A 27663-nucleotide genomic window follows, 5' to 3' on the forward strand; every position below is an offset into this window, starting at 1 on the left:
CTGTGGCTGGGCGTGGAAAGAAAGACAGACAGACAGACAGACAGACAGACAGACTGACTATAGAACCTGTGGCTGGGCATGATGGTACCTGCCTGTCATCCCAGTACTTGGGAGGCTGAGACAGGAATGTTGCAGTGTCAGGCCAGCCTCAGCAAGCTAGCGAGATTGTGTTTCAAAGTAAAAAAGGTCTGGGGGTGGAGGTCAGAGCTAGGATGCCCCTGGGTTCAATCTCTAGTGCCAAAAAGAAAAAAAAAGGAAAGCAGAAGCAGCCCGAAGCGTAGGTCACTCCTCCGCCGTCCGTAGCACCGGGCGCTTAAGAGCCGCTTTCTCTTGCAGGCGTAGGTCGCGGGAGTGATGAGCAGCCCTGGGAACCCGATGGATTTCCTTGACGAGCCATTCCCTGATGTGGGGACTTATGAAGACTTCCACACCATCGACTGGCTGAGGGAGAAGTCGCGGGACACTGACAGGCACAGAAAGGTAGGTGGCATTCCGCAAGGCCACGCTCCAGGGCTCTGCAATGGCCACTCGACACTTCGTCCAGAGTGGAGCTGGGCCCGAGCTTGTGTGTCCCGTGCTGTGGAGGGGAGGCTGGGTCCCACCCAGGGAATGGGTGAGGAGGCAAGGAGGGGTGCCGGAGCCACATAAAGTTGGGCACATCTTGCCCTGGACACCTTCAGCCTGCGTGACATTGGGGTGCCATTTCCTGGCCCTATTTTCTCATTTACACGGATGACAGTAATGATAGCGATGACACATCCTCGCGGCGCGTCTAGTGGACAGTCAGTGTATACTGGGAGGGGCCACAGTAAGTTCTGGATCGAGCACCAAGGGACGGTTTAGGGGGGTTTTGCAGAGAGGGTAACATTTCCATTGGGTTCTGAAGGATGACTAAGAGTTCTCCAGGTAGAGAGAAGGGAGAGGATTCTAAACATCAGGAATCTCTTTTTTTTGTGGTATTGGGTGTTGAACCCAGGGGAATTCTATCACCGAGCTACACCCCCAGTCCTAGTTTTTAATTTTTTATTAGGAAACAGGGTCTCACTGAGTTGCAGAGGGCCTCACTAAATAGCTTAGGCTGGCTGTGAACCTGGGATCCTCCTGTCTCAGCCTTCCAAGTGCTGGGATTATAAGTGTGAGCCACCATGCCCTCCTCCTCCTCCAACTCCCAGAGACGAGGAAGTTCATATGGAGAGAGGGGACTGGGGACCAGAGATGTTCCAAAGAGGAGAGAGATGGCAGAGAGGGCCAGGGAGTTATGTTTTCAAGCCTTGAGTTCGGGTTTCCTGCCTGCAGCTGCGGCTGGGGGTTGACAGCTGAAGAGGGCTCCGCAGTTCAAGGATGAGCTTAGGGCCACAGAACAAGTGGCCCCTGGCATGCACGATGGGTGCTGAAGCTTTAGCAATTGTCTGTGAGGCCCTGGCACATAGAGGGAGAAGCAGGAGGCAGTCAGGACCCTGGGAGAGTCAAGGGATTTAGTAGGTGCAGGGGAGGTAGGTGGGGAGCCTGAGACAGACACTTAAAGAATCAGGTAGAAGCGGGGTGTGGTGGCTCATGCCTGTAATCCCAGTATTTGGGAGGCTGAGACAGGAGGATTGCAGGTTCCAGGCCAGCCTCAGCTACTTAGTGGGAGGAGGAGGAGAAAAAGGAGGAGAAGGAGGAGGAGGAGGAGGAGGAGGAGGAGGAGGAGGAGGAGGAGGAGGAGGAGGAGAAAGAAGAGGTGAAAGAAGGACCAGCCAAGGTTGTCCAGTGGGAGGAGGCTGCTCACAGGTCAATAGGGAGACCGAGCAGGAGGGTACCAACAATGGAGTTGGCTGCCAGTGACGTCAGGGGGAGCAGCCCCAGAGGAGGACGAGGGACGGTGTGGAAAGGGCTCAGAGGAGGAAGAGCCATGGCAGGGTCAAGGCTCAGTCAAGAAGGCATCGCAGCCTCCTGGCTCCAACATGGAGGATGGCGCAGTCCTCACTCCAGAGCACAGGCCAGCAAAGGCAGCTGGCACCTCGTTTCTGGGGAAGAAGGGGGTATGGGGGATTAAGCCTAGGTGTGTCCTAACTCCAAGCTACACCCCCAGCCCTTTTGATTTTTAATTTTGAAACAGGGTCTCACTAGTTGTCTAGGCTGACCTTCAACCAACGATCCTCTTGTCTCAGCCTCCCAAGTACTGGAATGACAGGCACGTGCCTGGCTAGGCACCTTGGTTTTTTTTTGTGTGTGGTACTAGGGATTGAATTCAGAGGCATTCTACCCAGCCTTATTTTTTATCCTTTCTTTTTTAAAAAATGTTTATTTATTTTTGTGGTACTGGGGATGGAACCCAGGGGCGACACCCCCAGCACTATTTTTTAGTCTTTATTTTGAAACAGGGTCTTACTGAGTTGCAAAGGGCCTCAGCTAAGTAGTAGCTGAGGCTGTCCTCCCACCACGATCCTCCTGTCTAAGCCTCCCAAATGCTGGGATTACAAACATGTGCCACCACGCCCAGCTCTCTCTCTTTATTATTTATTTATTTATTTATTTATTTGGTGGTACTGGGGTTCCTGGAAGCCCTTCTACCTCCGGGCTATACTCCCAGACCTATTTTTTTTTACTTTTAGAAACAGGGTCTCTTAAGCCAACATGGCTGGCTTCAACCTGCACGATCCTCCTGTCTCTGCCTCCCAAGCGCAGGGATTACAAGCGTGCGCCACCACGCCCAGCTCTCTTTATTTTTTTAATATCTCCTTTATTCTTTATTTTGAAACAGAGTTTCACTAAGTAGCTGAGACTGGCCACCAACCTGTAATCCTCCTGTTTCAGCCTCCCAAGTGTTGGGATTACAAGTGGGCTCCACCATTCTCGGTTGGCATCTTGTTTTATAAATAAAACTTTTTTGGAAGTCATAGATGCCCTTAAGCCCTGAAGCCCCAAATATTAATGCTCTAGCCATTTACAATGTTTGTTGACCGCCTTCTAAGAGGCTGCAAGGGTAGCCAGGATCTCAGAGGGATGTAGGGAGAAAAGGGGTGTTCTTAGCGGGTGCGCAGTGTGTTCCTCTGCTGTGATCACCCAGTCATGTTATTGGAAACAAAGTTCTTGTTCAAATTGACTTTTTTTTTTTTGGTGGTACTTGGGGTGGAACCCAGGGGCTTTCTACCTCCGGGCTATACTCCCAGACCCATTTTATATCCAATTGGAAACAGGGTCTCACTAAGTTGCTGAGAGCCTCACTAAGTAGCTGAGGCTGGCTTTGAACCTATGTGATGCTCCTGTCTCAGCCTCCCAAGCACGGGGATGACAAGTGTGTCCCACCACGCCCAGCTCAAATTGACTTTTGAAAACAAAAGTAAAACATGACCTGGCGTGGTGGTGCACACCTGTCATCCCAGTACTTGGGGGGCTGAGTACTTGGGAGGATCATGGGTTTGCAGCCAGCCTCAGCGGTTTAGTGAGGTCTTCTGCAACTTAGCAAGACCCTGTTTCAGAGTAAAAAATAGAAAGCGCTGGGGGTGTAGTTCAGAGGTAGAACGCCCCTGGGTTCCATCCCTCATACCACCTGCCTCATACAAAGTAGGAAATGAAGTCTATTGAATAGGTTTTTAATGAACAAACCTTACATAATAAGTTAAAATAGTAATTCATATTCAGACTGATGACACCGAATCGATGTCTCTCTTCAGTCTAGATTTGAAATAACCAATATCTCTCATATGGTTTTTAATTAAGTGAAGGGCAGGGAGGGTGTTCTAATTCTTTGGAGACTATTCTGGCATCTTTATAGTGCTGTGAATCAGAAAGCCAATCCTGTCATCCTGGTGCACTGCCGAAAGAAAAAGAGACCTGGGAATTCAGTTGCTTAATTACATCCATTTGCTGAGTCGCCCTGGTTCCCAAGGACACCATTTCTGGGGAGAAGCCAGAAGCCCTAGCTGAGGACGCGTACCACTCAGCCGCGGTCTGCTTTTGTTTCTAGATCACCAGTAAAAGCAAGGAGTCAATATGGGAGTTCATCAAGAGCCTGCTGGACGCCTGGTCGGGCTGGGTGGTGATGCTGCTCATCGGTCTGCTGGCGGGTACGTGGACGGGCGCGGGCCTCCCAAGCTTGGTAGGGCATTTGCAATATAGTCTTTCTCTCTCAACCCCGCACAAGGGGCTCGTTACTTCAAATGTCTAAGAGCAAAATACATGATTGTATATTTAGTCTAAAAATCTATAGTCCAAGCCAAGACAGGAGCCCAGGCTTGGGTTTCTGGGGAACTATATTTGTAGTGAAGGTGCCAAGGCTGATTCCCATGCAGCAGCTCTACTGAAGGCGCACGGCACATCCTGTTGTACTGTCCTATAGAAAAGGCAGCAAAATTTGGACACATCTTTTTTTTTTTTTTTTTTTTTTTGCAGTACTGGGGATGGAATCCAGGGGCGTTCTACTTCCAAGCTAAATCTCCAGCCCTATTTTTTTCTTTTCTTTTTATTTTTTCAGTACTGGGGATGGAACCCAGGGGCATTCTACCTCTGAGTTACACCCCTAGACCCGTTCTTAACTCTTTATTTTGAAACAGGGTCTCACTGAGTTCCAAAGGGTCTCACTAAGTAGTAGCTGAGGCTGTCCTTGAACCCCGATCCTCCTGGGTCAGCCTCCTGAATGTTGGGATTACAAGCATGTGCCACCAGGCCTGGCCTTGGACACTTCTTGATCTCTAGTCACCAGTGATGCGGGCTTTTACTACACTGGCGAGCCCTGAAATGAACCATGAACATCCATCGGGGGTGGGTCCAGGGGAGGTACCTCCATCTCCTATGTTGTTCAGCCCCTCAGGGACCTTTTCATACTCATTTCTGTGATTTCAGTGCGTGAGCAGTAGATATTTCCAGAGTAAGTGGATGACTATTTCCAAGGGGAACGTGCTCTTTTATTATTGTTTTTGTTTTGCAGTCCTGAGATGGCACCTAGGAGTGCTCTACCACCGAGCTACCCCCCAGCTCTTTTCACTTTTCCTTTGGAGACAGTGTCTCACTGAGTTGCTCAGGCTGGCCCGGAACTGGAAATCTTCCTGCCTCAGCCTCTCGAGGTGTTGGGATTACAGGTGTGCACCGTCAGGTTGGGCAAAAGCCACACATACCTTTTAAAACCCGAAGTACCAGCTGGGCGTGGTGTCACACGCTTGTCATCCCAGTACTTGGGAGGCTGAGACAGGAGGATCGTAGATTCACAGCCAACCTCAGCTACTTATCGAGGCCCTCCGCAATTTAGTGAGACCCTGTTTCAAAATAAAGAATAAAAAATAGGGCTGGGGTATAGCTCGGAGGTCCAGTGCTCCCGGGTTTCATCCCCAGTACTGCAAAAACAAAAAAAACAAAGCAAAAGAATAAAACCCAATATACCAACTCTTCATGGAAATTGTTTCCTGGAACTTTCTTCCTTTTAGGAGGCTGTGAAGGGTCATGTCTGAGTGTAATAAAAAACGAACGTGCTGGAAGAATCCCCTTAGTGGAAATCCCCACATATAACAGCATAATAGTTGCGGCTAGAGAATGGATCAGAGAATCGGTTGGAAAGCGGGCAGAGTTTAGTAAGTTTCCTAAGAGGAACAGAACACTAAGTTGGGACGAATAGGATTTTGTGATGGCAGAGGAGTTTGATTTCTCGGTGATCTTTCTTTCTTCCTCCTCCTCCTCCTCCTCCTCCTCCTCCTCCTCCTCCTCCTCCTCCTCCTCCTCCTCCTCCTCCTCTTCTTCTTCTTCTTCTTCTTCTTCTTCTTCTTCTTCTTCTTCTTCTTCTTCTTTTTTGGTGGTACTGGGGTTCCTGGAAGCCCTTCTACATCCGGGCTACACTCCCAGAACTATTTTTACATTTTTTTAAAATTTGGAAACAGGGTCTCTTAAACCAGCTGAGGCTGGCTTCGAACCTGCGCGATCCTCCTGTGTCTGCCTCCCAAGCGGGGATTACAAGCGTGCGCCACCACGCCCAGCTCTCGGTGATCTTTCTTACCAGTCACCAGAGCAGCTTCTCCCGCTGTCTTCCTCCTGCAGCCGGGAATGAGAATGGTATTCACAGTGTTATGCCGCTAGGTCTCCCTGGCTGCTTCCGCCACTGGGGGTTTGCCGTGAATTGCGATGTCTCTATGTAGGAGGGCTTTCTAAAACTTTACAGTGTATCAGGATTCTTGTAAGGAAGGAGAAATAAAGAGGGGGGATGAAGCGACTCGCAAGAAAGCCGGGTGTGGTGGCGCGAGCTTGTAATCCCAGCATTTGGGAGGCTGAGACTGGAGAATCATGGTTTGAGGCCAGCCTCAGCTACTTAGTGAGGCCCTCTGCAACTCAGTGAGACCCGGTTTCAAAATAAAAAGTAACAAGCCAGGCGTGGTGGCGCACGCTTATAATCCCCGCGCTTGGGAGGCTGAGACAGGAGGATGGCGCAGGTTCGAAGCCAGCCTCAGCTACTTAGTGAGGCTCTCACCAACTTAGTGAGACCCTGTTTCCAAATAAAATATAAAAATAGGGCTGGGAGTATAGCCTGGAGGTAGAAAGCCTCTGGGTTCCACCACAGTACCACAAAATAAAAAAGAATAACAAATAGGGCTGAGGGTATAGCTCAGAGGTACTGGGTTCCATCCCTAGTATCAAAAAACAGACAGACAAACAAACAAACAAAAAAACCCAAGACTTGAGAGAGATGCTCTGGAACCTTGGTAGCATAATCCACACAACTTCGCCTTTTTTAATGAATGTAGGGGCCCCTATTGGCCGCCTTTCCCTCATTTGATTGTGACCAGCTAGCCTCACCTGCCACCAATTCCCATCAATTCTTTTAGGAAGAACTATTTGGGGAATTAAAAGATGTACTGCCGTCTGGGCTTCCAATAAACATCCTCTCTGAAGAAGATGCCCTGGCATTGAGCCATAGTTCACATGGACCAGCAGGTGACGAGAAGAGGAGGGAGATGATGAAGGGCAGGATGTTCAGAACAAAGCTTAATGTGCCTGGGTGCGCCTTTATGGGAAGTCCAGAGCTGTGCCCATTCTCTACTGGCCTAACGGTGGAGAGGACTCAGGTGTCCCGCTGCCTGCACCCCGTCTGTCTTCCCTTCAGTGACACCTTGATCATTTCGCGTGGGCTTTCCTGAGGGAGGGAGAGGCCCAGTACCTTCTCTGCAGAGCATTGACTAAGGCTTACCGCTGGGTGTCGCTGTTGCTTCACAAAACAAAGCTGACACCGGTCTGCAGTACAGTCAGAACCAGAGCTGGCGAGGAGCACTGGGTGTGGAATGATAGTTATGAATGAATGAAAAACCATGAAATTTCGGGTGATCACTGAGGCTCTTCTCTAAATATCTGCAGGAACCCTTCCTCAACTTCTTCACGTTTTCATTCAAATATCATTTTCCACTTGAAGCTTTTTCCTTCCTCCCTCCCTCCCCCCTCTTTCTTTCTTTCTTTCTTTCTTTCTTTCTTTCTTTCTTTCTTTCTTTCTTTCTTTCTCATTCTTCTTTTTTTCACCAGGGATTGAACCCGGGGCATTCCACCTTTGATATACTCCAAGCCCTATTTTTTTTTCTGCAGAGGGCCTCTGCAACTTAACTAAGTAGCTGAAGCTGACTGTTAAGCCACGATCCTCCTGTCTCAGCCTTAGTGAGACTCTTGTCCTTTGACAGTTCCTTTTCATCGGGTTTGACTACCTAGGGCCCTATCTAAAAGGTTTGTAAGGGTGAGTCCATCAGAGTGGATCATGATTGATTATTGCTGTCTGCCATGGCCATGCCAAAAGTGTCCTGAAGGTGAGGCCAATGGAGTGTGTCACAATCGATTGGTGATATCTGCTATGTGCCTGGTGGCTGCACTATATGATTATTAGAGCTTGGTAGCAAATAGGAGGACGAGCAAGGTTGCCAGGGGTGAATGGACAGGGTAAAAAGATATGTGTTCGCGGTCAAGCTTTGAGGAAATAAGCCTTTTAGAAGCTGAGTAGGGCCGAGTGTGGTGGCCCAGCATTCGGGAGGCTGAAACAGGAGGATCGCGGTTCGCGGCCAGCTACTTAGGTCCTTTGCAACTCAGTGAGACCCTGGTTTCAAAATAAACAATAAAAAATAGGGCTGGGGGTGTAGCTCGGAGGTAGAATGCCCCTGGGTTCAATCCTCAGTACCACAAAAAAAAGTTGGGTTGGAGCCAGGTGTGATGGCACATACTTGTAATTCCAGTACTTGGGAGGCTGAGACAGGAGGATCACAGGTTCGTGGCCAGCCTCAGCTACTTAGTGAGGCCTTCTGCAACTTAGTGAGACCTTGTTTCAAAATAAAGAATAAAAAATAGTAGGGATGAAGATGTAGCTCAGAGGTAGAATACCCCTGGGTTCCATTCCCAGTACCGCCTCCCCCGCAAAATAAAGTTGGGTAGAGGAGGTAGAAAGATCAAGGGAGACAGAGAAAACCAGAGAGCTAGGAGGAAACCAGGGGATTTTAATGTTGTGGAAACCCAGGGGAGAGGTGTTTTAGGAGGATGGGGTGGTCAGTAGTATTGAGATGCTGAGGGGTCTGAAACTGGGGGCGGCGGGCTTTTTCTGTAAAAGGCCGGGGAGTAAATACTCGCAGCGATGTCGGCCATGCAGCTCCTGTCTCACGATTCACTTCCACTGTAGCAGGAAGGCAGCCACAGCTCACAGGGAGTCAGATGGCCTCGCTGTGCCCAACAGAGCTTTATTTTCCAAAGCGGATTACCTGCTGGCTGTGCCCTTGTCCTGAGCTACAAGGGATTCTCCTGGTGGGCCAAAGGGGGAGTGCTTGGGGGCCAGGCGCTGCAGCAGAAAGATCACAAGTTCGAGGCCAGCCCCGGCATCTCAGCGAGACCCTCGGCAATTTAGCAAGACCCTATTTCAAAAGAAAAAAAGAAAAGAGCGCAGTTTGGAAATAGAATGCCCCTGGGTCCACTCCCAAGTACCAAAAGCAAACAGGCCCTCCGTAGTCCCACTTCCCCACACCCGCCCACGTCCTCCGCCGTGACAGAGAGGGAAAGAGGGTCTGGCTGAGATGCCTGGCCCCCAAGTACTGGGACTATAGGTGTGTGACACCATGCCAAGCCATGCTTTCTATTTTGGAGGCAGTTTTTTGTTTTGTTTTGTCTTTTCTGCAGCATTGGGCATGGAACCCAGGCCTTTGCATGCTAGGCAGGTGGTCTACCGCTGAGCTGCACCCCCCAGCTCTGTGTTGGCTCTTTTATTTATTTCAGAGAAGGGGAAATCAGTCTTTTAATTGATCAACCATATTTCAAATACATTTTCAGGCAATGATTTCTTTTTTGAGGATGGGAGTGTAGTGGGTATAGAACCCAGGGGCATTCTTACTCTGAATTATACCCCAGCCTTGTTTTATTTATTTATTTATTTATTTATTTATTTATTTATTTTCGTAGTATTAGAAATGGAACCCAGGAATATCCTACCTATGAACTACATACACCCCCAGCCCTATTTTTCTGTTCTTTATTTTGAAACGAGGTCTTACTAAGTTGTGCAGGGCCTCACTAAGTAGCTGAGGTGCCATGATCCTCCCGTCTCAGCCTCTCAAGTACTGGGATTACAAGCATGTGCCACCACGCCCGGATTTTATTTTACTTTTATATTTTCAAAACAGGGTCTCACGAAGTTGCGAAGGGCCTTGCTATGTTGCTGAGGCTGCCCTCGGACCTGTGATCTTCCGGTCTCAGCCTCCCAAGTACTGGGATCACAGGTGCGGACCACTGTGTCCGCTAAGGTTTGTTTTGTTTTCTGAGGCTTAAATGCTCATAAGAAGGAGACATCAGAAGGGGAAGTTTGGAGCTGCAGGAGAGAGCAACGGGAATTGTTAGGAAACAGGCCTGGAGGAGGGAGGAGATCTGAGACCTAAGCAGGGAGCGGCTCCGGAGTCAGAGGAGGGGCGCACTGGTGTGGGTACCTGCGGGGGTGACACGAAGCAGACACTGTAATAAGGATCCAGTAAAAGCTTGAAAAACCAACAAACCTAAAAACACATATCATGTTGGAAACAGGAGGATGAATGATTCTGGAAAGAGCCCCAGGCATCCTTTTGTGAGCACTCAACTGCACCTTTTATCTTATCTCAATTCTGTGAGCCTTAAAAATAAGTGATTACAGCCAGGTGTGGTGGTGCACGCTGGTAATCCCAGTACTTGGGAGGCTAAGACAGGAGGATCCGGGTTTGTGGCCAGCCTCAGTTACTTAGTGAGGCCCCCTCAATTTTGTCAGCCCCTGTTTCAAAATAAAGAATTAAAAAAAATCGGGCTAGGGGTGTAGCTTGTTGGTAGAATGCCCGTGAGCTCAATTCCCAGCACAAAAAATTCCCAGAACAAAAAATAACTCCTACTAGTCAGGTGCGGTGTTGCATGCCAGTAATCTCACTACTTGGGAGGCTGAGACAGGAGGATCACAGGAGGCAAATCTCAGCAACTTATTGAAACCTTGTTTCCAAATAAAAAATAAAGTGGGGGGGGGCTGCGATGTAGCTCAGTGGCAAACTGACAGATTTGCAAGTTCAGTGTCCTGGGTTTGATCCCCAGTTTCAAAAGGACAAAAAAAGTCAAGCTTAAAATGGGGCTGAGGGTATAGTTCAGAGGTGGTATGCCTCTGAGTTCAATCCCCAGTAACATTACACACACACACACACACACACACACACACACACACACACTTATTTATTTACTTATATAACCTAGCCTACAATTTTATTTAATTTATTTTTTATTAAAAATTTTTTTTTTCAGAACTCTGGGGAAGGAACCCAGGGGCATTCTACCTCCAAGCTACACCCCCAGCCCTAGTTTTTATTTTTTATTTTCTGAAACAGGGTCTCACTAAGTTGCAGAGGGCCTCACTAAGTTGCAGAGGGCCTCACTAAGTAGCTGAGGCTGAACGCGACCCCACGGTCCTCCTGTCTCAGCCTCCCAAATGCTGGGATTACACGGATGCACCAACAACCACGACTATTTTTTATTTTTTTAACCACAAAGTTCTCATCAAGGAGGCTTTCCCAAGGGTGGTTCCCATCTGATGTAATAGTCATGCACCCTCATTTTGTGGGAATTATCGTGTTTCCTTGAGAAATGTTTTTGCGGATGACCCCAGGATCCTGCCCCAGCCTGCGAGGAGGTGATCTTTTAGGATGCGTATTTCCTATTTAGAGACTTTGGAGCGGGGGGACTTTCAGAGTTCCCGGCCCCGGAGATAAGAGCGGAGGCCCAGGTCCCTCCTTCCTGATCTAAGCCATTGAGCGCTTGGTATCTGGGCTGTGTCAGCGGCAGCCCCGTGCCCCGCTCTGGCCCGCTCCGGGCCGGGCCTTGGTGGCCGCTGCGCTGTTACGCGTGTTCTCAGAGGCTGCTGTTCTTCGCAGGCACCTTGGCTGGGGTCATCGATCTCGCTGTGGACTGGATGACGGACTTGAAGGAGGGCGTTTGTCTGTCTGCGTTCTGGTACAGCCACGAGCAGTGCTGCTGGACATCCAACGAGACCACGTTTGAGGACAGGGACAAGTGTCCCCTGTGGCAGAAATGGTCGGAGCTGCTGGTGAATCAGTCAGAGGTGGGTGTGTGCGCAGTCTCGATTGTTTGATTCCCTTATTTGAGTTTACTGTCTTTCCTTTTCTTTTATTTCTATGGTGCCGAGGATGTAACGCAAGCACTCTGCTACTCTGCTCTGTCCTCAGCCCTTTTTCTTTAATTTTGAGACAGGATCTCACTATATTGCAGAGGCTGGCCTTGAAATTCTGATCTTCTTGCCTCAGCCTCCTGAGTAGCCAGGCTGACAGGAGTACACCGCCATGCTAAGTTTTAAATTTCTTTCATATTTTCTTATTAACTGAAAATTCATTTTAGAAGTGTATTTTTGTTTTTCAATTGTTTATGTATTTTTATTTCTTTTTTTTTTTTTTGCAGTACTCGGATGGAACCTAGGGGCATTCTTTTTCCGAGTTACACCCCCAGCTCTATTTTGAAACAGGGTCTCACTAAGTTGAGAAGGGCCTCACTAAGTAGCTGAGGCTGGCCATGAACCTGTGATTGTCCTCAGCCTCCCAAGTACTGGGATTACAAGCATGTACTACCATGCCTGGCTGCTGTTTTAAATTTATGAAGTACTGACAGGGACATACATGCACACAGTACTTGCCTGGGATCTCACGAAGTTTCTGAGTTAGGCCTCAAACCTGTGATCCTCCTGTGTCAGCCTCCCAAGTACTAAGATTACAGGCATGCTCTACCATACCTCGCTTCGGACCGAAGCTATCCTAGCGAGTGGGAAGTGACACCTTGTGGTTCCAGTTACCGTGTCCCATTGCATTTTATGATCGTGTTACATAGGATCTTTCTAGAATGTTCCAGGTACAGGGGATAAGTGGTGATGTACAGATCCAGTGCTTGCCTTCATGGCAGTCAGAGCTTCAGATGTCTATAAAGGAAAGGGTTAACTTCTAATGGAGTAGAGTGGTTACCCACAATGCCTAGCGCCCACTGATGGATCAGAAAGCCGGTGAGGGGAGCTAGGGACCAGGCCGGACATAAGCGGTCACAGAAGGACTGTTCAAGCCACGGCACCACTTGAAGGGTACATGTATTCTATTTATACATTCACACCTGCTTCCTTCCCCACCTTTTTAGTTTTACCTGCTTGACTGTAGCTGAAGACATTTAGAATGCTCTTTTGTCCTTTTACTAAACCTTTTTCTCTATGGAATTGAACATTTATTCTTTCGCATCTCTGAAGCAGACAGGGATTTTTTAGTCTCATCCCTTCTCAGTGCTCTCTGTTACTTCCCCAAAGAAATTTTCTACTTGGGTTGGGGGAGCAGGCGGGCAGGGTTGGCCGGACGCCATATTTTATTTCTGCTCTCCTACTTGCAATGTGTTGTGGGAGAAATGTGGCCATCCGTCTTTTCGACTGGTTTCCAGATTTATACTTTGATTCAGAGAATTACTGTTCATGAGAGTGAAAAGTTATTTTTAGTCTCCCCCAAAGTACATAATTAAGTGGGTGAAAGGTATTCCTCAGTCCAATTTCTCACCATGGAGGGTGTGAATATATGTGCTTGGAACGTGCTCTCTAGGATCGTGTTTTTGCATTTAATAAGCACACAGGTGGCTGTGGCCAGACTTGTAGGTGATCTCTCTTTCCTTCTCTCCCTCCCTGGAGTAATCCAGATGGTGATAAGGACAACCGAGGTCTTCATTCAACACACGGGCCCTACCCCCAAAGAAAAAAGACGATGCCTCGAAATCGCCTGGAGGGCTTGGGACGACTCACTGAGCTGCAGCCCGGCCCTAAAGTATCTGTTCCAGCAGCTCTGGGGAGGGCCGACAGCCTGTATCCTAAGGCGCTGCCAGGCGATGCCGACGCAGTGGTCCATGAACCACACTTAGAGGCACAGTCTTCTGAAACCCAGGGCTTGCTGTGGGATGGGTGTGACCGGGATGAAAGCCAAGAGAGACTAGCCCACCGCAGACAAGACAAAACAAATCTCCCAGAGTCTCGCGGGCAGAGTTTTATTAACTCTAGCGCAAGGCGCGATTCCAACCCAGCGGCGTTCATGGTTTCCATTACTGCTGCGATTTCACCTGGTGGAAGTTTGGGGTAAACGGCTCCTGGAGGAACACCTGGTGCTGTTTGTGTGCAGTGACTGTAGCAATAGCAACAGCCGGAGAACCCACACTGGCCCTTTTGTTCCTGCAGGATGGCGATGAACCTGCCCCGCGCGGAGCTTTGCTGTCCTGGCGGAGGGGGCGGGCAGCCGTGCTCACACTGTCTTTCTTGTTTTGTGTCTGTTGTCTAGGGTGCCAGTGCTTACATTCTCAATTACCTAATGTACATCCTGTGGGCGTTGCTGTTTGCGTTTTTGGCTGTCTCCCTGGTACGCGTCTTTGCACCATACGCCTGTGGTTCGGGCATACCAGAGGTAAGTCGTGGCTGGGTGTCTTTGGTACAAGAAGGAGAAGAAGAACATAGTTTTGTAGCTCTTGCTGTGCCAAGCACGGTTCCAAGCATTCAGCATCTATCAACTCATGTATCCCTCACGCCAAGCCTATGCGGTAGATACGAATTAGTCTTTGTTTAATAGTCAAAGAAACTAAAGCACAAGCAGGTTAAATAACTTGCCCAAGGCCACCAAGCTGCTAAGCTGTTACTTGAACCCAGCAGCCTGAATTCAGGGTTAGTACCTTACATTTGGGATTCTGTACCACTGCTCCTCACAGGATTAAATGCCCATCTTTGTAAACCAGGCTTAATTCTTATTTTTTTCTTTTGGTATTAGGAATTGAACCCAGAGGGCATTTTGCCTCTGAGCCACCCCTTCCCAACAGTTTTTATTTTGAAACAGAGTCTCATTAAAATTGCTAAGGGTCTTGCTAAGTGGCTGAGGCTGGCCTCGAACCTGAAATCTCTTGTCTCAGCTTTTCGGGTGCTGGGATTGTAGGCATGCGCCACCACGCCCAGAAGCCTTGACTTTTAAAGTCTGTGGACTCGGAGTTTAACCATCCACACGAGTGTGCCACTGGAATAGCTCAATGATAAGATGTGAGAAGCGCAGTAGTGAATTGTTGCTGAGAAAGTTTACAAGATCAGACTCCTTTGCTACAATTTGTTCTTCTGGTTACAAGCTAATATTAATCATTAAAAACTTAATTCCAGCTGGGTGTGGTGGCGCATGCTTGTAATCCCAGCATTCGGGAGGCTGAGACCGACTGGAGGATTACAGTTCGTGGACAGCCTGAGCTACTTAGCGAGGCTCTTCGCAACTCAGTGAGACCCTGTTTCAAAAATAAAGACTAAAAATAGGGCTGGGGTGTAGCTCGGAGGTACAGTGACCCTGATTTCCATCCCTGGTACCCCCCCCCCCCGTCACAATTCCATTTTCAATCTGGTGCACTTCTGTAATCTCAGAGAGACCCTCGAGAACTTCGTGAGATCCTATTTTAAAATAAAAAATAAAAGAGGGCTGGGGGTATAGCTTGGAGATAGAATACCTTTGGGTTTAACTTTTGTACTAAAAAAAATATTCTGCTGGACGTGGTGGCACACACTTGTAATCCCAGTACTTGGGAGGCTGAGACAGGAGGATCTGGGTTCATGGCCATTCCAAGCTATTTAGTAAGGCCCTCCATAACTTAGTGAGACCCTGTTTCAAAATAAAGATTAAAAAATAATAAGCACTTAAAGAATAAAGGTCTGGGGGTGTAGCTCAGAGGCAGAATGCCCCTGGGTTCAGTCTTCAGCACCACACACACACCAAAAAAAAAAAAAATCCGCTTTCAGTACAAGCACTAGGGATGTGCACCTGTGAATTTAGCATTCTTCTACATAGTTTTCGGCATTTGAATGTTATCAGTGGATAAGGGAGGTGACCTCATCCATTAAGGGGGATGCTGAGACTAAACTTAAAACCCTAGAGGATTGGCTAGGCCAAATAATGATCATTGAGTGGATGCCCCCAAAAGCCCAGGCAGCAGACAAGCCCTGTTGGGAGTTCTCGTGTTTCACTCACATCAGTGCAGCTGCGTTCTCCTTTGAGTTGGCACTTCAGTGATGCCCACAGGCAGGAGAGATGGCGAGTTTGGAGATGGAGTGATAGACTGATCGTGGCAATGGATCCACGCCCTTCTGAGAGCCTTCCCACACTGACGCTGGTCCAGGCAGTTTGCAGAGAGGGAAGGAGTCATTAAAAGATTGCCAGAGAGCCAGGTGTGGTGGCGCACGCTTGTAATCCCAGCATTCGGGAGGCTGAGACAGGAGGACCGTGGTTTGCGGACAGCCTCAGCTACTTAGCGAGGCCCTCTGCAACTCAGTGAGACCCTGTTTCAAGATAAAGAATTAAAAAATAGGGCTTGGGGTGTTCCTCAGGGGTAGAATGCCCCTGGGTTCCATCCCCAGTACTGCAAATAAATAAATAAATAAATAAATAAATAAAGATCTCCAGAGGAAAAATGCAACATGATCTTGTTTGAGGAAAGGTAGGAAAGCGTCGATATGTAAGGTGGAATTGTTTTCGTTGGTGCGTTGTAATCGCACACCTGCATGCACCGGCTGAGCCTCCCCCAGGTCCCACCCCGCCCCCCTCCCGGGCTCAGCACCGTGACTGGCTTTGATGCGTTTGCGCATGTCCATCCTGTCCATTGAGGTGTTTCCCTCTTCTGGTCTTCTCCCTCCCATCGCCCTCAGTTAGGTCCCCTCCCGTAATCCACAAAGGTTTCTCCTCCTTGTCTGGAGTCCCTCCTGTGTGTCCCGATTTCTCCCACACATGAGGGCCAACATCTGACCCTTCACTTTTGTGACTGACTAATCTCACAATGTTCTCCAGTCCCATCCATTTCCGGCACATGACATGATTTTGCTTGATACCTTATTTCAACGTATTGTTTTTTAGTAACTATGAACGAGCTGCATCACCATCCTGTTTGCTCAGTGTGGCCAGTTCTGCTATAATGGAAAAAGTCACCGTAGAAAATGACACAATTAAAAAAAACCCTAAAATACAGGGCTGGAGGCACAGCTGGAAGGAAGAATGCCCCTGGGTTCAATCCCCAGTACCACAGTAAATAAACCAATCAACCAACCAACCAGGAGAAAGGCTGGACCTGAGAGGGACGGTGAAGACCATACGGCAGAAACCCCCTAGCCACACACTCCCCACTCCTGAAGGGTGATTCCGGGGCAGTAGCAGAAAAGAGGCCGCGGGAGGCGCCCCAGAGCTCCCTCAGTGACACATAGGGAAAAGACAGGACCCTGATAAAAGCAGTAGAGCAGATGTCCACATATTAAACGGCTAAAACCTCTGTAGCTACTGCAATATATGTACCATTTCCTGAGAAAAATGTGTTTGCTTATAGAAGTGGGTGTCAGAGCATTGCAGCTTGTGAATTACTACGGAGGAGTAGAAGGAGGGTGTGTTAGTTCTTTGTCACTATGACAAAATACCTGAGAAAAACAACTTTAAGGAGGAAACATTGATTTGGGGCTCATGGTTTCAGTCCCTGATACGCTGGCTCCGTTGCCGTGGGCCTGAGGTGACGTGGAGGGGCGTGGCGGATGAAAGGTGCTCAGCTCGTGGTGGGGAAGGGGACAGAGAGAGAAAGAGAGAGACAGAGAGAAAGACAAAAGCTGTGGACAAGATCTAGTTTCCAAGGGCATACACAGCCAAGGACCTATGCCCTTCAGCTAGTTTCCAGCACCCTCTCAGTAGTCTGCTCAGCCCTGACTCCATCACTGCGGAGGTCAGAGTCCTCAGGATCGGATCACCCCCTATGCCCCGCTTCCAGACATGGCTCCACTGTGGACCAAGTCGTCAGCACCTGCGCCTTGGGGGACATTCTTGATCCGACACGGGAGGGGAAGATGTGACAGTAGGTGTGGACAGCTGTGGCTCCCTAGCACACACAGGAGCTGTTCAGTGTTCAAGGCACGTGTGCAAGAGCACTTGGTGTTTTCCTACCTGGTTCAGTTCAGCCAGGTGTGCTTTTCTGCATTTATCTTGTATTTCTCCCAGAGGAAATTGTGCACAGACACAGAATTTGCATTGTGCTTAAATGACTCGCAACGATGTGGAGAGCATAGGGATGAATTTGCATTTGCCAAGTGTACAGCGGAGCTGGCAGGATTGGATTTGATACCCAAAGCCCAAGGCGCCCTGGGCAATGAAAAGGACTGATGGTTACTCAGTCATGGCCCTCGATTAGGACCCACTGCCTAGCAGTTGGCGGCTTTGACTCAAGCCTTTCCAGAATGTGGAGATGGCCGGTGGGAAATTGGTGGGAAACCGACAGCAACGTTGTAAGGCATCCATGGGGGCCGCTAACGCTGTCAAGGGCATCCGTTCTTCTCTTTCTTAAATTTGGTAGTGGGAACATGGGTGCTCTTTTTTTTTCTTTGTGGTACTGGGGATGAAACCCAGGGGCCTTCTACCTCCGGACTACACTCCCAGACCTATTTTAAACTTTATTTGGAAACAGGGTCTCACTAAGTTGCTGAGAGCCTCACTCAGTAGCTGAGGCTGGCTTCCAACATGTGCAATCCTCCTGTCTCAGCCTCCCAAGCGCAGGGATTACAAGCATGTGCCACCACGCCCGGCCATGAGTACTCCTTTTATTAACGTTTTTTTTTTCTTTTTGGTACTGGGGATTGAATCCAGGCGCATTCTACCACCAAGTCACACCCCCAGCCCTATATTGTTGTTTTCTTTTGAAATAGGGTCTCTTTGTTAAGTGGCTGAGGCTGGCCTCAAACCTGCCACTCTCTTCTCCTAGCCTCCCAAGTCCTGGGATGACAGGTGTGTGGCACTAGGTCCCATCTATTGATATCCTTTTAACCATATATGTCCACATAATAGGTTCATTTGTCTACTTTTAAAAGTGTTCACAGCAATCTTTTGAAATATCAGGAACCAATGGAGGCTTTATAACTACGTTTAGTTATTATGACTCACCAGTAGCAAAGTTTTCACTGTTATTGTAGTAGAGCTAGAAATTCTTAACCTAAGGCTGAAATAATCTACCACTGAGCCACACCCCCAGCCCAGGGTGTGTGTGTGTGTGTGTGTGTGTGTGTGTGTGTAGTGCTGAGGCTTGAACCCAGGGGCATTGTACCTCTGAGCTATACTACCCAGTCTATTTTTTATTTTGAAATAGGGACTTGCTAGGTTGCATAGTCTCACTGTGTTGCCGAGGCTGGCCTCGAACCTGCAGTGTTCCTGTCTTAGCCTCCCAACTACAGGGATTATAGATGGGTACTGCCATGTACCCAAGATACAACTTAAAAAGTACTCTTCCTTCCTCTTAGAGCTTACTCAGTTAATGTTCGTATTCTTTATAAAGCATGAATATCCCCACAAATATTTACCCAGCTAAAAGGGTTCTGGCTTTAAGGGTAATACTACCTGGTTATGAATCTGCAACAGTGCATCTTGCTAAAACTCTGCTTCTTTCAGTCCCTGGGAATTCAAATTAAAACAAGTGATTCAGTTTTGGCATCTACCGGGAATGAATTTGCCTTCTAGTTCCTAATTTGATCAGAACAATTTATAAAATCATTTCAGAGAATTAGAAAACACCTATTACATTGTTCAATTCGCCTCATATCATGGCTGGCAAAGGCTCAGGTAATTTAGATGCTTGTAATTTTCTAAATGGTATTACGCTTTTAAACTGTACCCTGGGGTCCAAATCCACATTAACTAACTGACAAAAAATTACAGATAATTTTATTTGAGGCAACACAAAAGGGCAGGAGTGTGGCAGGTATAATAAAACATCCCTTAAATAAAGGGATCTCGGATCCCCAGAGTGCAGGCTCAATTAGGCCGACTACCAATAGAGACTAGTTTAACCACCGCTAGTTCCTCTGCTGTTAGTTAGAGGCTAGTGTAAGAAATACTACCCAGCTCTAGGTAGGAGACATCTCACATGTTCTATAGAGAGGAGGACTTGAAGTCTTTTGGGAAAACACACACACACACACACACACACACACACACACACGCAAGCACGTGCACATGCGTACTTGCCAGATCTCTTCCTCTCTCCTTTTCCCTCACCCTTTCCTTGAATTAAGAAATGGACTTCTCTCAATAATTCCTGAGATGAAATGGTCCTATATGTATAGCCCTTTAAAACTTGTACAATTCATATTAGCCAAATTATGGAAACAACCTTGGCATCTGTCAGCAGACGAATGAATAAAGAAAATGTGTTTTGTAGACACAGTGGAATCTTACGTAGCCATCAAGAGGAACAAAATTATGTTCTTTGCAGAAAAATGGATGGAACTAGAGAATATTTGGCTGAGACCATCCAGTCTCAGAAAGTCAAGGGTTGTATATTTTCTCTAGAGAGAAAATAGGAAACGCGAGGCTTCAGATAAATGAGGAGTGAGAGCAGGAGAACAGTGGGAGGGGGTTGGGGGAGCACGATGAGGGGGCCAAAAAGGAGGCTTGAGGAAGTCTCAAATGATGTTAGGTCCGTATCTGTAGGTGTCGCTACCAACCTCACTAACAGGTACAGGGTAATAGCGTCGGATGCAGTGGGAAATACACCAGGTGCCATGTGTACCACTTCAAACCTCACGATGACGCATAATTACGATGCACCAGTGAAAGTATAAAAAACAGAGTATTATTTCACTCGATAATCCTTCCAGAATCACCAAGGTTGATCCGATGTGCGGGGCAAGGAATTAATGAAAGAACAGGAATAGCCAAGCTACTCTTTTCAGGAGCCGAGCATTTTAGAATCGCCCAGAAGGTTGCAGAATTCCATGTACATTGCATGCACCTCAGACCATCACGTCGGATCTCTGCAGGGAGAGCCGGCTCTCACTAGTTTTTAATTTGCCAGGTGATTCTGACAAGCACCAACACTGAGGATTGTAATAACTATTCCAGAAATTGCTTCTTGGGTAGAATAGTGCCCCCCAGGAGGCATGCTGAAATTACGTAATGACGCTGATGTATTACACGAGGCAAAAACAGAAACTGACCAGGAATATCACTGCCTGACTTGCTGTGTCTAAGCTATAATTAGAGTCTTGTCAATTGCAAGCTCAGCGGCAAACATTCGTTCCATTTTAGCCAACTAGAGGAGAGGTTAGAGGTAGAAAAGTTATTTTGCCATTGGTGATGTTTCTATCTATCCCAAAGAATGCCATTTGGGGGAGTGAGCCTCAGTATGCAAAGTTCATTGTGCAGCTTGGCATTCAACTGAATTTTAATGCACTAGGCAGACACTCAGCTGTGCCAGTAGGAAGAAAGCCGTCATTGGTTAAGTGAGATTAGCCAAGCACAGAAAGAGAAGGGATGTATGTTTTCTCTAATATGCTCGAGCTAGGTAGTATTTGGGATGCCAGAGGGACTCCAGATAATAGAGAAGATCTTCTGTGGAGCCAGAGAGGAAGGGGTAGAGGAGAAAGAAGGCTGAGGTTCATTAATGAAAATGCTACCTGTGACTGTGTGTATACATTGTTAACCTGGACACTTGGTATTGGGAGGGAAGGAAGTGTGGTAGGGGGTGAGGACACAAGAACTGTGTGAATATCTGCCATTGTCAACATGATCTACATCATGATGTGCGACTATAATGCACCACTAAAAATATAAAAAAATAAAGTTGAAAGTTGAAAAAAAAAGCCATTATTTGGCACTTGTAAGATGGAGCAAGTCTGGAAGTGGAGCAGGACAACGTTCTCTTGTAGCCACAGTCTTTTCAAATCAAGAGGATCTGATGCAAGAGAAGGGGTCATAATGCATCTGAACATCTTTACATCCCCTAAAAGTGTGGTTTTAGAATGCTGAACATCTCCTTCATTGCCTTTTAAAAAATCTATGTTTATTGATGCATTTTAATTATATATCGTAGTGAAATCCAAAGCGATCCATTGCTATACACCCACATCACTTGGCGTATTTCCCTCTGAATCCTGCCCCCTGTATACCTCCCTTTCTGTACATGTCAGTACTGATACCTCCATAGATAGTACTTGAACTTCTCCCTTCCTCGAGCCCTGTTTCCCCCCTCACTTCTCTTCTCCAGGACCCTTCCAGTCTTCTGCTGGTTTCTGTCCTCATTTTAATGAACTTCCTTTCCCTTCCTATTTCCTCGCCAGTGTCCACATATGAGAAGAAACACACAATCCTTGACTTTCTGAGACTGGCGGATATCTCTTAGCATAACACCTTCCAGTTCCATCCATTTTCCTACAAATGACGTAATTTTGTTTTTCACAAATTAGTAAAAGTCCACTGAGTGTGTACACCACATTTTCTTTATTCATTCATCTGTCGATGATCAGCTAGATTGGTTTCATAATGTGGCTGCTGTGAATTGTTGTGCTCTCAGCATGGAAATACATGTATTACTATAGTATTCTGACTTTCTTTGGAAAGATACCGAGGAGTGATATAGCTGAGTTGTATTAAGAATGTTTTCAAATATAAAACAGTGGAAAGATTTGGACAGCAAATTGCACATTGTCCTAGTAGTGTGATAAAATTCTCACTCCTTTATCCGGTGTATCCATGCTGTATACGCTACCTGCCCACTAGTTACTTAATAGCTATCTTGATTTTTACATTGACCGTCAGGGTTTCACAGTGGTCGTGTTTGAGTAACCCTTATTTTACTTAATCATGGTCCCGAAGCACAAGAGTATGAATGTTGGCAATTTGCATATGCTCTAAAGAGGTGAGTGTTCTTGACTTATGGAGAGAAAAATATTGTAGGCTGAGGTTGCTATGATCTGTGGTAAGAATGGACCTTCGCTCCAAGACATTGGGTAGGAAAAAGCATTTAATGCAAACTGTGTTGTCACACCTCAAACTGCAAAAGTCATGGCCATGGTGTATAAGTGCTTAAAGTGGAAAAGCCATTAAATAAATGTGTGAGTGAGAGATGTGGACAGAAAATGTGTTCTCATGGTTACCATTGCTCTATTTTATTGTTAGTTCTTGTTGTTTATTAGTTATTGTTTCTTACTGTGCCTAATTAATAAGTTAAATTTTATCATAGGTATGCATGCATAGGAAAAAACAATATATTCTAGGGGTTGGTACCATCCGAGGTTTTAGGTATCCACCGGGGATCTTGGAATGTATCCCCATGGGTAAGGGGGTGTTACCAACATACACACTTCTGTTGTTGTGATATAGAGTTATAGACACGTCAAAAACTAAAATAGCCGCCTTCATGCGACGTAGTGACTGTGACTCCGAGGCAGCACAACTCTTTTTTCCGAGCTGTGGTCTGAAGGTGTTCCATGCCCCTTGCTTTCTGTGCTCTGTTGCAGATAAAGACCATTCTGAGCGGCTTCATCATTAGGGGCTACTTGGGGAAATGGACCCTGCTGATCAAGACAGTCACCCTGGTGTTGGTTGTGTCCTCTGGCCTGAGCCTCGGGAAGGAAGGACCGCTGGTGCACGTGGCCTGTTGCTGTGGCAACTTCTTCAGCAGCCTTTTCTCTAAGTACAGCAAGAACGAAGGCAAGAGGCGTGAGGTGAGCCGGCTCAGCTCCCACCTGCAGGGAAGGCTGTTCTGAGCCTCTGGCGCGCCTGCACATATGTGTTTTCAGGAAGGTCTTGGAGCCTACTTAGGATTCTTTGTCTTGCAGGTCCTTTCAGCGGCGGCTGCTGCCGGGGTGTCCGTGGCCTTTGGTGCCCCCATTGGGGGTGTGCTGTTCAGTCTGGAGGAGGTGAGAGGGGGATGCTGGGTATTTGTGGTTTTGAATGGCAAGGGGTATGTGGATGGTTGGCAGAGCAGTGAGCTTTCATCTATCCTTTGAGGGTTAAATTTATAGAACAGTTGAATAAGGTTCCTGGAATTAATCAAGGAACCACCATTGCCACTGTTTTAAAAATTGCCCATATAGCCGGGCGTGGTGGCGCACGCTTGTAATCCCCGCGCTTGGGAGGCTGAGACAGGAGGATCGCGCAGGTTCGAAGCCAGCCTCAGCTACTTAGTGAGGCTCTCAGCAACTTAGTGAGACCCTGTTTCCAAATAAAATATAAAAATAGGTCTGGGAGTGTAGCCCGGAGGTAGAAAAGCCCCTTAGATCCATCCACAGTACCACAAAAATAAAAATAGAAATAAAAATTGCCAATATAATTTTTGGGGAAGATTTACCATATCCTACTAGGTGTGGTAGCACATGCCTGCAATCCCAGTTTTTGGGAGGCTGAGACAGGATCACAGGTTGGAGGACAGCCTCAGCATGACCCTGTTTCAAAGTAAAAAACAAAGCTGGGAGTGGTAACGCATTCTGGTAATCCCACAAGCTTGTAATCTCAGTACTTGGGAGGCTGAGACAGGAACCTGCCAGCCTCAGCTACTTACTGAGGCCCTCCACAACTTAGTGAGACCCTGTTTCGAAATAAAGAATAAAAGCCTGGCTTGATGGTGCACACTTGTAATCCCTGCACTTGGGAGGCAGAGACAGGAGGGTCATGCAGGTTCAAAGCCAGCCTTGCTGGCTTAAGAGACCCTGTTTCTAAATTTAAAAAATATAAAATAGGTCTGGGAGTGTAGCCTGAAGGTAGAAGGGTTTCCAGCAACCCCAGTACCACCAAAATAAAATAAAATAAAATAAAAATAAAGAATAAAGAATGGGGCTGGGGTATAGCCCGGAGGTAGATTGCCTCTGGGTTCCACTCCCATTACCACACACACACACACACACACACACACACACACACACACAACACCCAAGAATGGCACTGGGTGTAGCTGGAAGGTAAAATCCTCCTGGGTTCAATACTTAGTATCAAACAAACAGATTTTTAGTATCCTCTTTCTCTTAACTCAATTTCCAAATTTGGTATGGGAACCTACATTCTAAGGATTGGCAAACAGTTCCCGAAGAGGGCTAGATAGGAACTGTTTGGGGCTTTGTGGGCCACATAGTTTCTGCTGCAGCCAATCAACCTTGCTGTTGGAGCAGAGAGGCAGCCATAGCACACTTTTCTGAGTGGGCGTGGCCGTATGCCCCTCCAACTTTTCTTATGAACACCAGAATTTTAATTTTATATGATTCTTACATATCACATAGAATTGTTCTGTTTTGAAATGAATACTTCTTATCACAAGTTGCCTTTCCTTTTTTGACCATTGAAAAATGTAAAAAACACCCTTTTTTTTTTGCATGGTATTGGGGATGGAAGCCAGGGCCATTCTACCTCCAAGCTACACCCCCAGCCCTATGTTTTGCTCTTTTTTTTGAAACAGGGTCTCACTGAGTTGTAGAGGGCCTCACTAAGTAGCTGAGGCTGGCTGCGAACCGGGATCTTCCTGTCTTAGCCTTTCAAGTACTGGGATTACTAGGATGTGCCACCACACCCATCTTAAAAACACTCTTAAGTCATGTGCCATACAACTATATTCTGGGGCCAGAGTTGATTGGTGGGCCAGGTTCCCAGCTCTTGATCTTCCTTTGTCTATAGAATCAAATCCAGAGCTTTATTTACTTTTTAGGAGGGTGTCTGTGCCAAGTGTTTTTACTTCTTTCTCTCTTTTTGGTGCTGGAAATTGAACTCAGGGCTTTGAGCATGCTAAACACATGTACTATCAATGAGCTATACCTCTAACTCTTTATTTTTCTTGAAAACATAGCTCAAGTTGGGCATGATGGCATACACCTGTAATCCTAATACTTAGGAGGCTGAGGCAGGAGGATCACAGGTTCGAGGACAGTCTCAGCAACATAGTGAGAGACTCTGTTTCAAAATGAAAATAAAAAAAGGCTGAGTGTGTAGCTCGGAGTTAGAATGCCTGGGTTAGCCCGGCGTGGTGGCGTATGCTTGTAATCCCAGCATTTGGGAGGCTGAGACAGGAGGATCTGGGTTTGAGGCCAGCCTCAGCTACTTAGTGAGGCCCTCTGCAACTCAGCGAGACCCTTTTTCAAAATAAAGAATCAAAAATCGGGCTAGAGGTATAGATTGGAGGTACAGTGTCCCTGGGTTCCATCCCTAGTGCCACAAAAAATAAATAAAAAATACAAAAGACTAAAAAGTAGAACTAGGGCTATAGCTTGGAGTTCCAGTGCCCCTGGGTTCCATCCCCAGTACCTCAAAAAACCAAAAGAAAAACCCCAAAATGAACAAAATAAAACAACAACAACAAATACCCGCAGTACCACCAACAAAAACCTAGCTCAAACCCAGCTTGCTCAGATCCCTCACATTTTGACGTAGTTGTATTCCTTTAAAGGTCTTTGTTGGTGCATTTTGTTTTGGACACAGTGACAGCTAGAGTGACAAGTGACCCCTGTCCGCCTTCCCTTGACTTTTCCACGCCGAGTGCCAGTGGGTGGCTGCTGCCCGCAGGGGAGGGTCTGAGCTGTTCTTTCTCTGGCCACTCTCTGATTTTCTCCTCGTTCACCCCAGGTCAGTTACTATTTCCCCTTGAAGACCCTGTGGAGGTCGTTTTTTGCGGCCTTGGTAGCAGCCTTTACGTTGAGATCCATCAACCCCTTCGGGAACAGCCGCCTGGTTCTGTTTTACGTGGAATACCACACACCCTGGTACATGGCCGAACTCTTCCCGTTCATCCTGCTCGGAGTCTTCGGAGGCTTGTGGGGAACCCTCTTCACCCGCTGCAACATCGCCTGGTGCCGGAGGCGCAAGACCACCAGGCTGGGGAAGTACCCAGTGCTGGAGGTCATTGTGGTCACCGCCATCACCGCCATCGTCGCCTACCCCAACCCCTACACACGGCAGAGCACCAGTGAGCTCATTTCTGAGCTGTTCAATGATTGCGGGGCCCTCGAATCCTCCCAGCTCTGTGACTACATCAACGATCCCAACATGACCCGGCCTGTGGATGACATTCCGGACCGGCCAGCCGGCGTCGGGGTTTACACGGCCATGTGGCAGCTGGCACTGGCTCTGATCTTCAAAATCGTCATTACCATCTTTACGTTTGGCATGAAGGTAAACAAAAAGGAAAAGAAGTTGGGGGGATCGCGTCTTTCTGGGGACAGTACCCTATTCTTCAAAATTAAATGGTGATGGAAAGAGGAGCGCTGACCTTTCTCGAATGTTCTCATGCGTTCTGTTCCATGACTATACCTTTTCGTGTGATATTTCTGTGAATTGTCTCTTTTGAGAGAGTCTTAAGAAATGGTGGGCCCGAGTACGTGGTGGTCAAGCACAATGCACAATTTGTGCGTAAGAACCAGGATGGGTGACTTCTCTAAGGAGCTCTGATCCGTCAACTCCTGGCCAAGTCATCTGGGGAAGATGCTAGTAGCATGTTTTTGTACTAGCTGAGAGAAGTGTACTTTTAAGTGATGGAGCATTAGATGAACACATCAAGGGGAAGTTCGGAAAGGAAGTTTCCTAAGGAGTGTTCCAAACTCAAAATCACACGTGAGAATTCCAACTTCAGTTCCTTTAGAGATGTGTTTCCATCCTCAGGCTTCTGGCTCCCGGGGCAGGCAGACACGTAGCTAGTTCTTGGGATTGTGGCCACATGGAATCCCTGTAAACGTGTGGAGTCAGGCGTGCACACGTCTGGTCACCAGATAAACCAAAATATGTTGTCATTCAGCTAAGTAGAAAACATGCTTCTGCAACATTAGTAGATTGTGTAGTCTGTTTCTTTGCCACCCCTCTGCTGGCTGTGAAATATTCAGAATGCCTCTTGGAAATTTTCCTTTACTAGGAAAACAGATCTCTCTCTCTGTCTCTGTCTCTGTCTCTGTCTCTGTCTCTCTCTCTCTCTCTCTCTGTCTGTCTCTCTCTGTCTCTGTCTGTCTGTCTGTCTGTCTGTCTGTCTGTCTCTCTCTCTCTCTCTTTCTCTCTCTCTGGCAGTAAGCCCTTGAAAAGCTGTTTGGAAGACCCAGGGTAGCTTCAGCAGGGATGCAGGCAGGGACAGTGCAGGCTCTTTCTATGACCTGAGAATAGCAGCAGGTCCTTTTCCATTTTCATGCTGTGGCTTGACATTTACCTCTCAAAGCCAATCTGAATGACACAGCAAGGGGGGCAAAAGAGTGGTGAGAGACTCAGGTGACAGATGCTCACTTTGAATAGTGTTTGCAGCGGGGCTTATCAGCCTTTAATCCACAGCAGGCAAGCTGGTCAGCTATTGCAGGAGAGGAAATGAAACTGTGGAATTGCTTTCGCTCCCAGTACAGTAGACTCACTGACTGAGCAGGTCAAAGCACTTATCCCACCTCTTCCTAGC

General features: G+C 47.4%; 1 protein-coding gene across 2 annotated transcripts in view; it reads left to right on the plus strand.

Annotated features, from left to right (window-relative positions):
* Positions 1 to 354: 354 nt before the first annotated feature.
* The window catches only part of CLCN4 (chloride voltage-gated channel 4), a gene marked incomplete at both ends in the record, with an annotated part of 42224 nt that continues 14915 nt past the window's right edge, over positions 355 to 27663 (plus strand). The window contains 7 exons of one of the 2 annotated variants that reach the window (XM_080718269.1): positions 355 to 480; positions 3950 to 4049; positions 11352 to 11539; positions 13782 to 13904; positions 22775 to 22981; positions 23096 to 23176; positions 25863 to 26408. In XM_080718269.1, coding sequence (XP_080574395.1) covers positions 355 to 480; positions 3950 to 4049; positions 11352 to 11539; positions 13782 to 13904; positions 22775 to 22981; positions 23096 to 23176; positions 25863 to 26408 — 1371 coding nt within the window. The remainder of the gene's footprint in view (positions 481 to 3949; positions 4050 to 11351; positions 11540 to 13781; positions 13905 to 22774; positions 22982 to 23095; positions 23177 to 25862; positions 26409 to 27663) is intronic. The other variant, XM_080718270.1, reaches the window with a different exon arrangement.

This window comes from Muscardinus avellanarius (assembly GCF_963383645.1).
Source record: "Muscardinus avellanarius genome assembly, chromosome: X".
Lineage (NCBI taxonomy): Eukaryota > Metazoa > Chordata > Mammalia > Rodentia > Gliridae > Muscardinus > Muscardinus avellanarius.